We start from the raw sequence: 11,404 nt of genomic DNA on the forward strand, positions 1-11,404 counted from the left end.
AGGTACCAACAAAGGTGGTACCTGAACAAAGGTGTACAGCTCCAGATAAGATGCGGGAAATACGTTGCCTGCAGAAAGTTGCAGTTTATTTCTCCATCATCAACTCTTTCTCTGTTTGGGGATTTTTTTTTTTAATTATTATTTACTGCTGTATTCCAGCATATTTTGAAGTCGCTTCCCATGCCGCAGATACCCTTCGATTCCCTTCGGTTGGAGAGCGCGCTAAATAAATGAAACGCACGTCACAGACACCGCGCTCCACGCGGAGAGGACACGCATCCGAGGCAGGTGCATCCCGTGGGCACAGGTACGCGCTCCCGGCCCTGCGGACGCCCCTGGACGGGATCCCGGTGCGGGATCCCATTCCGAGCCCCCTCCGCTCCCGCCCCGCCCCGGGCCGGCCGGCCGCCGCCCCCGCCCCTCGGCCCCGCCCTTCCCACCGCGGCCAATGAGCGGCGGCGCCTGCGGCGGGGCGGGTCCTCTCCCGGCGCGGCACTTCCGGTTCCCCGGCGCGGCCGCCATGGCGCCGCCGCGGTGCCTGCCGCGGGTGCCGCTGCTCGCCCTGGCGCTCGCCCTGCTCGGCCCCGCCGCCGCCGCCGCCGAGGGGGAGCCGCGCTGGGCCCCGGCGCTGCAGGCGGCGGAGGGGCTGGCGGAGGAGCTGTGGGGCGCGGGGCTGCCCGGCGACCTGCCCGAGCTGGAGCCCGAGTGCCGCAGGCTGCTGGCCGCCTTCGCGGAGGGCAGCGCGGCGCTGACGGACTGCCTGGGCCGGCGCGCCCGCCCGGTGCGGCTGTGCCAGGGCTGCCACCAGCACTACCGCCGCCTGCTCGCGCTGTACGGCGGCATCGCCCGCGCCGTCGGGGTGCGTCCGCCGTCAGGGGGGTGCGGGGCTGCCGGGGCGGGGCTGCGGGCCTGGGCCCTTCCCTTGGGGCTCCCAGCCGTGGGAGTTCGGTGCCGGAGCACGTCGGGTGGAGGTGGGAAGGCAGTCTGGGAGCCTCACCGGGGTGCGCAGGGCAGTTTGGCGGAGGCTGGGAGTGTGTGGGACTCGCTGCTGCCGGTGACGGCCGCCTCCTGCTCCGTGGGACGGCGTGGTCCGTGTAGCCAGCTCGTGGCGTGGCCAGGGGCGAGTAGCTCCACCTGCAGAAAAAAGCTGTGCGAGTGGAAAAACTTGAGTTGTTCTTGCTGAGGTAGCAGTGACTGGAGAAGTGCTCTGGCTTACATGTCGTACAGCACTAATGGGGAACGCTGCCAGAGCTTATAGTTGCCTGACACTCCTTGGAAAATGGATGGTCTCTGTAACTGTGCCGAGTGATGCACATCATCTGTGAGGAGCCATGGCATGGTTTTCTTGGCTCCGAAGGTGATGGGAGTGTGTGGCAGCAAACTAGAAATCTTGAGCCCTGGCTGGAGTCCATGCACTCTCCTGGTGGGAGAACCTTGACTGAAGCTGGGGGTCTTCAGACTTTGATCATACTTTGATTAGGTTTTTTTTTTTCTTTCATTTCTTAGTGTTGGATGTGGTTCATGGCTTGTTTTGTTTGCTCTTTCCCAGTTTATCCATTTGTAAAAGTTAGCTCCTGGGATGATGTGAGGATGACATTAGTGGGTCAGAGGACCTTTGATCTGTGATGAAGTGGGTGCCCTGTTAAGAGAGCACATTTATAGCAGTGTGCACCCTGGACTGTGCTTCCAGTCTTGGGATTTCTGAATCCCAAAGTTTAGAATTGCCACCGACGAGAAAAATCTGTTGGTTTTCAAACGCAGGGAAACTTCAGGTGCTGCAGAGTCCAGCTGCAAAGCCTTTCACAGCTTAGTTACCTGCTGTTGGAAAAGTGTTGCTTTTGGGTGGTGGTGGGTTTTTTGCCCGGTTCCTCTCACCACCTTGTACTGGAAAAGTGCATGGATGTTCACTTGGTAATTGCCCTTTCCAGGGCAAATATGTAGTCACTGGTCTCTTGTTTTAGTTTGCAAACATGTAGTCTGTTTTATCTGTTTCTCTTATGGAAACTGTTTATACCAGTGACTGGGTAGTGTGGAAGGGAAGAGTTTAGTATGCAGTTCTCATGGGTACTTTTAGCATGATATTTTGGCTAGGAATAGGCTGCCAAACGTATTCCAGTACTTTGAATATGTATGTACACACTGTAGCTGCTGTGCTTGAGCACTGGCAGCCTGGGAGGAGCACCGGTCCACTCTGTGGTCTGGAAGACACATCTGCGTGAGAGAGCATTTGTCTTTCCTTCTGTGTGTGGATTAACTAACCAAGTAAATAAAGGAGGTGACCTCTTGCAACCTCAGTCCACGATTACAAGTAGTCAGGTATCTGGTGTTTTTATCTTAACAATAGTTAGAGTGCAACGTGACAAGGGCAGCCAACTTGAGCTTTGGACATTTCTGAAATGTAAAATCCTCCTCACTAGGCTCATTAAAGAATCAATTAGGCAAACATACTTAAGGAATTATTTAGGTCTGCTTGATTCCGTTTTGGTAAAGTGTTTTTTCCTATTCATGAGCCCAGGTGGTGAGGAAATTTCACAGTTAGAGGCCTTTGTGAAGCAACCAGAATTTCCCAGATAAGCAACGTTCTTTCATATCTGTCACTTAGTAGAAATGAAAGTCAGCGAACACAGGAGTTACCAGATGTGGCAATATTTGACTTCTGCAGTTGAGCCTCCAAGGGAAAGTTCTTGTTTAACCCACCCCCCACCCCATTTTAACAAAGAGAGGCAGAAAGTGGATCTCTTGTAAAGCTCTGTAAGGAACGAGTTTCTCATTAAAGAGATTATTTTTTTCTATGTCCCACGTCACTTATCAAAGAGGCTTTTGGCAGCTTTGGCAATTTTGAGAAGTGCTTAAGTCAATTTAGCAGCCAGAAACCAGGAGCCAGAGCACGGCAGTCAGCTGACTGGAGGTCATGGTTCCGTATCTGAATTCTGATCAGGAGACTTCCTGTTTATTCTGTAACTGCTTTTAGAGTCGATCTCCACTTTTTTATGAGCTTGGTCTAGAGAATAAGTTGCTGTATGAGTTGTGCCAGAGCCTGCTGTGAGGTGCTGGGGTGGCTTGCTGAGAGAGATGAGCTTGGTGCCTGTGTGTGGGGAGGCTGAGAGCCCGGCCTGGGCAGAGACCTGGGGCAGTGAGTGCAGGCGCTGCTTCACAGAGGACTGTTCCTGGTATTGCTGCACTGGGGGGAAGTTTGCTGTCGGTACAATGGTTTTGGAGGCTGTTTTTCTGCTGTTTGGATTTGGTTTGTTTGAGGCCACTCCATTGCTTCAGCTCCCTCAACTGTTTCTTCTGTCTAACGAGAACAACCCTGTCCTTTTCTCTGGCTGCACATGCCTTGAACTGGCTCCTGGGGTAGCGGCCCAGGAGTGGATGAAAATGAGCCACCTGGCAGAGAAGGCCCTGTCTCTGTGCTCGTTTTCTTTTTCTTTTGTCATGTATTTTTGACTGACTTGTGTGCATTTCCTAGTAAGTCTTCAGAGACCATGTGCAGTAAGCTGCGTCACTCATAGTATGAGTTGGAGGATCAAAAGATTTTTGTTCTGTCAGTTCTGCCCTGCCTTTTCTGGAAATATTGATACAATGTGTGATTGTTTAGCTGTGCTTGTGCAAAATATATTTAATTTTTTTCCCTTCGTATTTTTAATACTTTTTCGCTTCTTTTGTTGCTTCCTTTTGTTTCCAGAATTCTTCTGAGAGCCACAATTGTGCCAAAAGCATCTTGACCTCAGACAGGCTGCAGATAGTTGTGACCCTTTCGGAGTTCTTTAACGAAACCTGGGAGGCAGCCAACTGTGCAAGTACGTGACTCGTTCTGTAGCTTTTGTGCTGCTGTTATGACTTAGCCCCAGAATTTGCACAGGTCAGAATTATACTTAATTATTTGAATACAGTCAGTAGATAACATGCAAATCCTATCCTATAGCCACTCCAAGAGTGTTTTCTTCTGTAAGGGCCAGAATTTGAGGGCAGTAATCTGTTGGAAAACTTAATTGTTATATAAATATTTCTTTTAGATTAATCTTTCAAAAAGTAGTCTTGCTAGTTTTCCTTGTGATTTACTTTGCTGGAGAATTTTTTTAGCTTCATTGTGGTTTCTCTTTTCCTATCTTTCTGTTTTTAAAAAAAACTTGCAAAAGAATCTTTTCCTTGTTTGTTAGTAAAGTTATTAACTCTGGGATCCTTACATGTTGAACAGTACCTGCCTCCACAGCCATGCTTTTGATTTCATTTTATGGGTGGAGGGTGTCTGAGTGTATGCCTGCATCTCACGGCCCGATGCTGATGCTGCTGTGCCATGCTAGCAGCGAAACTGTGGCTGTTTGCCATTCCCCTGGTGTGCTAGGTGGGACCCTGCACTAACAGGTGCACTAGGAAAGAGTGGGAATGGCACTATGGAGTTGAGCGTTAAAGATGCTGGATTCGCTGCAGAATCTCTTGAGAGCCCAGGAGAGTTTGTTCTTGTTTGTGAGTCTGGGCTGTGTGAGGGCTGGAAAGGCAGAACAGGAGCAGCTCTGTGGACTGTGCTGTCCTGCCATGCTTAGCCTGTGACCTGTGTGCTGCCTGCCCAGTGCCCAGCTGAATGCTTGCCCTCACTGCTGATGATGCTTGGTTCTTTCAGGAGCATTTTCTAGGATGTTGGCTTGCTCTCACAATGCTGTTGCTGAACACCTAAATTCCCAAATACTCTTGTTTTCAAAAGTTTGGCTGGTTAGAGCACCTAAAGCAGGGTAGGATGGATGGAAGCAGTAACATGGTAGGGTTGAGCCTATGACTGGGAGGAATGCCCCAGAGCTCCTCTCAAAGCTGATGAAAAGCTCAGCTCTTTTCTTAAAGAATAATAATCTACACTGTGATTTCTTCTATTGTGTTTGTGGTCTAGCTATTTCCTCGGTGCTCTCCGTTTCATTTCCACTGCTGGTGCACAAAATGGCTGCTGCTGTTGCTGGGCAAAGCCAGATTTGTAGGCTGGAAAATAAAAGTAATGTCTTGTTTTATCTCAAAGTCCAAAGATAATTCAGTCCCCCTCTTCAGAAAGCTCTTGATGATAGTCTTCATCTTTCACTTAATCAAGGCCAATTAATTCTGAAAAGTGTTCTCGATGAAGAGTTAGGTCAGCAGGTCTGAGACATCAGTGGCAGGCAGATGAGGAACCGCAGTGTTGACTAGACCTGTCTTTTATAGTCGAGAGCTCTTTTTACAGGACTGGAGTGTCTGGGGCTTGCCAGCTGTAGAAATGTTAGGAATTAGAATATCCTGATGTTTTTCTTTCTCTTTGACAGATTGTTTAAAGAATAACAGTGAGGGATTATCAAATTCTACTGAAGAATTCCTGGATTTATTCAATAAATCTTTGACATGTTTTGAACATAACCTTCAGGTATTTGTGCTGTGTATTTAAGAGAAGCTCTAAATCCTCTAATTGCTACCAAAATCTTATTGATGTTGAATAATCCACAGATACAGACCAGACAAATAAATTGCTGCTGAGTCTGTGAACTGTAGGCAGATAAAGCAATGATCTGTAAAATGCAGTTTACAGATTGAGAGCCTAAAATTAATTCTAATTGATACTCACCTTGACTTCATTTTGTATGTAATTGCAATGCTACTTCACATCAGAATATCTGAACTCACTGTAGTTGATAATTATACAGTAAGAAATATCATGTCTGCATGCTGTAAGTCTCTTTTTCTTTCTTTTTGTAGAATTGTTGTGTTTTGGCATAGAAATTCAGTCTATCCTTTTGATAATGTGGACTAGTTCAGAAAGGCCAGATACCTTAAATTGTTGTAACATTTCTTTTGACTCGTAAAATTGGGAGTAGTTGAAGTTTGGCCATATAGCAAAAGCAATATAGCTTCCTTAGTGAAATAAATGTGGTAATTATCCTAAGAGAAAATGCCCTATTATAGCCTAAGAAACAGTGCATATTCCATTTCAATCAGAAACTAGCCAAGTTATGGGATCATTCAGTAGTAGAAATGGAAAATGATGGGTATGGGACAATCTCTGAGGAAACTGCTTCTTTATTATTAATGCTTTCTAGGAAATGTGCCTTTATAGGCTGTGTTCATTTTATAGGCCTTGTTCTGCGTATTGATCACTTCAAGTGTCTAGACTAGAACTTAACCCCATGGTCAGTGGGTAGCTGATACAGCCATTACTGTGTTGAAATATCTTCAGAGATTGTGGTTTTGTTTTTGAGTGCATTCAGGAGGTGCTGAAGGCCACAAATGAAAAGGGTTACTTAGTATGACACTGTCTGTCCCTGTCAGTATAGCTCAGCAGTAGCAACCTAACAAATCAAACCAATTTTTTTGTAGTGCCTTAAACCAGCATTCACACAGAGTTTTATAACCCTAGGGACAAACCGTTTATCTGTCACCGAATAACTACACAGAAGTGTGTAAGAACTGCAACGAAACCTACACAAAGTTGAATGACCTGTATAACAACTTGCAGAGGATGAACAGGCAAGGTGGAGAGTCTGGGCACTCGGCACACTTGTGTATCGACGTGGAAGATGCAGTAAGTGTTCATTAAGACTCAACACGGAGGCGTGGGGGTCTTTATTAATCTCAGCCATTTGTGCTTGTCTGGCTAGGGATTGCCTTTTCCCTTTGGGTGTGGGGCAGCAGTGCCTTTGGCAGGCTGATGTCCCACGGTGGGAATTTAGCTTGGTGGGGCTGCCTTGCCGGGTCCTGTCCTCAGTCAGGGCTGCAGGAGCGTGACTGAAGCTCCTGATCTCTCGAGCGCGTTCCAGTTTGAACTGAATAGCTGCACTTTCATTTCTTGTTACTGTTAAAGGGATGGATTTAAAAAACAAAACCCCAAACCAAAACTCCTAATCTTCTGGCTTTTCATACGAAGCTTTACTGCTATTGTTCTAGCTGGTGTATTAATTGATTCCTTATTGCAGCAGCTGTTTCTAGAGGTCCTCAGCACTGATGACATATGTTTGGAAAAAGCTTCTGTATATTGTGGGGGTTTAAGTGGCTGGGCTAAAGGAGTGCTTGTCAAAAGTATGGAATTAGTCCTGTCCCCACAGGCTGTCAGTGAGGTTTTTGCCACATGCCTGTTTCCCAGTGTCTGCGTGTATCTGAGTAAAGTTGTGTTTTTGAAGCTGGTTAAAGTTTTGATATGAAATCTTGGCCTTGTCTAAATTGTCTGTTTCTAGATTTCCTGGGATTTTCTTGCTTTTGGGGGGAGTTCTGTTAAAGTGCTGTTTTCTGAGGTGGTATTTAAACACTTGAATGCCTTGAGGTCTGAGTGTTTGCCATGCCATGCTGCACAGAAAAAATGCATGTGCTTGTTTTCATGGTTTGCTTATGTTTTTCTTTTAGATGAACATCACTCGGAAGCTTTGGAGCAGGACTTTCAACTGTTCTTTTCCCTGCAGTGACACAGTCCCAGTGATTGCAGTTTCGTCCTTTATTCTCTTCCTACCTATTGTTTTTTATCTTAGTAGCTTCCTCCACTCAAAGCAGAAGAAACGGATACTCATTTTGCGTAAGTGGTGGTGTTGGCATTTCACTGTAAGAGCTGGGTGGTGCCAGGGATTCGCTTGGCTCGTGTGGGAGAGGGGCCCAGCCAGATCTGCCTGCAGCTGTGCTGACGGCGCTAATAGCAACTATTAGTCTGCTGCTGTCCCCTGAAGAAGGGTAGTAAAGAGCTTCAGCCGCATCTTTTCATTAAAGTTTCTGGACGTGAACAGAAAGCTGTTTGCGAGTCTGTGTCGGATAAATAGAGGGAGTGGAGAGACTGGTTTTGTGGAATTCTTAGTGTTTAATTTTCATATAATTTTTCCCTTTCCAGCCAAGCGCATCCAGTCAAATGCCAGTCTTGTGAACATCCAAGAAAAATACAGCTGAGCTGCAAAACAAAACCTGAGAACTGCTGCTGGTATACAGTGGGTACAATTGTGTTGGAATGAGGCCGGCACAAAAGAGGAGTTAATTATGGTTTAGTGTAATGATACAGAGCAACACAAGTTAAACAAAATGCTGTCTGACTTCTAAGCGAGGGTATTAACAAACATGACAAGGCAGGGCTGTGTGACACTGTATGGACTCTGGTTTTGAAAAATCTTTGGTGGTGTTTTTTTTTCAGTCTCGGGCTGAAGCGGGTGTTTTTCTGTTTCTAAGCTTTTGTAGTTCACATCAGGAGACCAGCTACACTTTCCTTGCGTGGTGTTTTCCTATATTCATCATATTTGTTTCACAAAACCTGAGATTTTGAATCCTTTTGAGGTGATTTTGAAAGACAGACAAAACTTGAAATAACGTTTGATGTTCCTGCTTAAAACATTATTTCTAATTTCACATAATAGTCAGAATTAGGATGGACAGGAAACCTTTAAAAAAGAAAAAGTTCCCATCTGTCCTATACCACTGTAAAGTCAAGCTTTAAAAGCATGGGATCTGTTAAAAAAAAAAACCAAACAAAACAAAACCAAAAAGGCATGAAAAATGAAGAGAAAGTGGTAATATGTAGTGTCCAAAACAGCAACAAAAGCAGCACAACTGCTAGTGCTGGACTTGAATAGTAATCATTGATGGCTACAGTATTCAGTTATCTCTGGAACAGGTGGCATATTTAGTCTTTTGCACACTTTAACCACTAAAATAATTGCTTTTCAAATGCTATATTTTCAGAGGTTTATTTTACGTGTCTGCTTGGGTAACGATGTTTCACTGTCTTTATTGTGCCATTTCCTTTCCTTTTTAAGTATAAAATGTTCTGGGGTTTTTTAATGTTTTTGTAGAGGAGAAGTGAGGTAAAGTCAAGTCACTGGAGATGCTGGATTTCCTGTTCTAGAACTTGCTATGGCTTAATACAGAGGTGTTTACAGGAACTTTGTAGGGGAGAAGTTGCCTTTTCTAGATAACATTTGTTTTAGCAGTAAGTGAACCAGAGGGTTCTCTAACTTAAAAAGTGTTCTGAAGGACAATGAATATACTGTGCTGGAAATTAGTGACTTTCAAGAAATAGTGTAAAAATATTATTCCTGTGAAACAGATGGATGTTAACAAATTTGAGCTTGCAGAATTCCAAAGCTGATGGAGAAATTAGTGCAATAACTGCAGGAATGGGTCGTGCTGCTGTCACTCTGTGGGCACAATTCAGTGGCTGCAGCAATACTGGCAGTTCAGTTTGTTTATTGTATTTCTGATCTGGGAGAGTGGTGGAATTGAAATGACTTACAGCAGTACCTGGGGTTAATGAATGTCAGAGTCTTTGCTCCAATTTTTAAATGTGTTTTCTCATCTTGAGATTAAAAAATAATGGCCATTACAGCTAAAAAAATTTAAATTTCTCTTGCAATCTGTCTGATGTCTGTCAAAACCCTGCATGAAATTGTCTTATCTATTTGATTTGCTTTGGAGCCCATAATGTTAAATTTTTTCTTTACTCTAAGGCTCAAATAAATCTATAACAGTGTAACAAAACAGTCCTAAAGCTCTTCAAATCATCGGTTTTCTTGTTTTCTTTTTTTTTTTTTGTTAGGACATACTGTTTATTTTTGTTAGGACATACTGTTTATTTTGAAGTCAAGTTAACAGTATATTTAATAATAAGTAAAATACTGTGTTAGCAATTGGTCCCACCCACAATTGCCTTTTTGTGTTTTACCAGTAAGAAGTATCTGTCTCCTGCTGCTTAACATGTGAATTATGAGATCAACTTTGTTTTAGGTAGCTTACAACAATAATATAAAACTGTTTCTCTTGCTTATTCCATGAAGTTATCTTCACGTGGCTGGGAGACGCATGCTGCCTTTAAATTAAAAAAAGATTATTTTTTTATATCTATTATTCTTAAACTTCAACTTTCTGGGACTTAATTCAGCTGCCTGCTCTAATAGCATTACATTGATTTGGGACATCATATGATTGAGAGCTGTTCAAAGGAATCTTTCATTCGTGCAGATAAAGCCAGTTTGAATGTGCAGCATTTCAGAATGACAGCTTTTATACTGTAAGCAGTGGCTTTTTGAGCACATTCATGTTAAGTAGGTCTGAAAGTCATTACTTTTGGATATGGTGGTTAAGCACTTTAAAAAAAAAAATCAGCTTTTCTTATTTTCCTCGCTCCTAAGCCAAACGGAAATACTCATGTGACTTTTGTTGTTTCTGATTTTAAAGCAGCAGCAAAGTTTACACTTGAGATTTTTAATAATACATCTACTATTTTCTCCTTTTTTCTTTTTTTTTTCCCTTGCCCCAAACTTTGTACTATTAACTTTCTTTACACAGTGTTATATTTTTGGTAGGATATTTCATACATGAATTGATTGAATTATCTTTATACTCTATTTGCTAGAGAAATGTGGAAGCACACAGACTGTGTTGAAAGAGAAATAGAATTCTTTTTGCTGCTAGTCTTTCATCTTGGTTTATTTTTTGCCTTTTTGGTATTACATGTATTAAGTAGCATAAACTTTGAAATACTGATTGTTTGTATCTTTTCTGTGCAAATAAAGATTTCTTACTGTGGGATAGCACTTTGATTCATATTTATACTTACTAGGAAACCTCTAAACATGGAAAGTCAGCTGTAATAAAGATTGTTGATATACAATGATCAGTGTGGTTACTTATTTGCTTCATCTATAGTAGTTTTATACTCCTGCTCTTCTGGGTTTGTGTCCAGAAGCACCTGTTTATTATTCCCCAGTATCCATTTGCCGGGAAACAGCATCAGAAAGATGCTTTCAAAGCAGTGCTGTGCTGAATTGCAGAACAAATCAATGGCAACCGCTGAGAAAGGGTGGAGTTTAAGCTGGGTCAGAGCCTCCTGAAGTCTATGGAAAGGCTCCTGTTAGTTGCAATGGAGTTTCTCGGGTGGGTGTGCGTGAGTAAGGCTGGTGGGGATAACTTACTGTCCTCGTGGGGAGCCTTTTGGTTGCCTGCACTGGCCACTTTCAGCTTCAGCAGGCACGGTGTTGGTGTTGGATTGCTGTTGGGCTGCAAGAGTTCTTTAAAAACGGCGGTGCAGTGCGTCACCTTGGAGAGAGCCTGGTGTCTCACCTGAGGGCAGGAGCCTTGTGCGCTGGTGTTGGGTTGTGGATTTCTCAAAGGCAAATTTAACTCTTGCAAGTGTATCCCTTGCAAGGGGCTTCCAGGAAGGCTGGGGAAATTGTAATGCCAGTGCATGAGGTATGGCTTCAGCTGGAAAACTAGGAACGGTTCTGGTTGCCTATATGCTTGGGGAAGAAGCTTGGAAGGGAGTCAGCTCAGGGGAAGGGCAAGTGGGAAGAGCAGAGGACTTAATTAATGAGTGGAGCAGGGGCTCTGAGAGTAACTGGTGAGTGGAACTTGGCGTCTGTAAACACACATGGAACCAAGTGCTTCTGAGGGAGAGGCTGCTCAGGTGCACGGGTGGTTGAAATATCCTGAG

At 44.3% G+C, this 11,404-nt stretch overlaps 1 protein-coding gene across 1 annotated transcript; it reads left to right on the forward strand.

Annotated features, from left to right (window-relative positions):
* Window positions 1-520: 520 nt before the first annotated feature.
* On the forward strand, window positions 521-10,585 carry OSTM1 (osteoclastogenesis associated transmembrane protein 1). Its single transcript, XM_050316353.1, has 6 exons — window positions 521-859; window positions 3,686-3,800; window positions 5,283-5,380; window positions 6,368-6,532; window positions 7,348-7,513; window positions 7,820-10,585. The coding sequence occupies exons 1-6, from the start codon at window positions 521-523 to the stop codon at window positions 7,873-7,875; spliced, it is 939 nt and encodes a 312-aa protein (XP_050172310.1). The 3' UTR covers window positions 7,876-10,585.
* Window positions 10,586-11,404: the final 819 nt, after the last annotated feature.

This window comes from Myiozetetes cayanensis, unplaced genomic scaffold (genome assembly GCF_022539395.1).
Source record: "Myiozetetes cayanensis isolate MyiCay16 unplaced genomic scaffold, myiCay2020 scf2-11, whole genome shotgun sequence".
Classification (NCBI taxonomy): domain Eukaryota; kingdom Metazoa; phylum Chordata; class Aves; order Passeriformes; family Tyrannidae; genus Myiozetetes; species Myiozetetes cayanensis.

Excerpts from the sequence above, each read along its gene's own strand:
- OSTM1 (XM_050316353.1), top strand. The coding sequence starts at position 521 with ATGGCGCCGCCGCGGTGCCTGCCGCGGGTGCCGCTGCTCGCCCTGGCG. Across the intron at positions 3,801-5,282 it reads GGAGGCAGCCAACTGTGCAA|ATTGTTTAAAGAATAACAGT; the intron begins GTACGTGACTCG and ends TCTCTTTGACAG. Across the intron at positions 5,381-6,367 it reads GTTTTGAACATAACCTTCAG|GGACAAACCGTTTATCTGTC; the intron begins GTATTTGTGCTG and ends TTATAACCCTAG.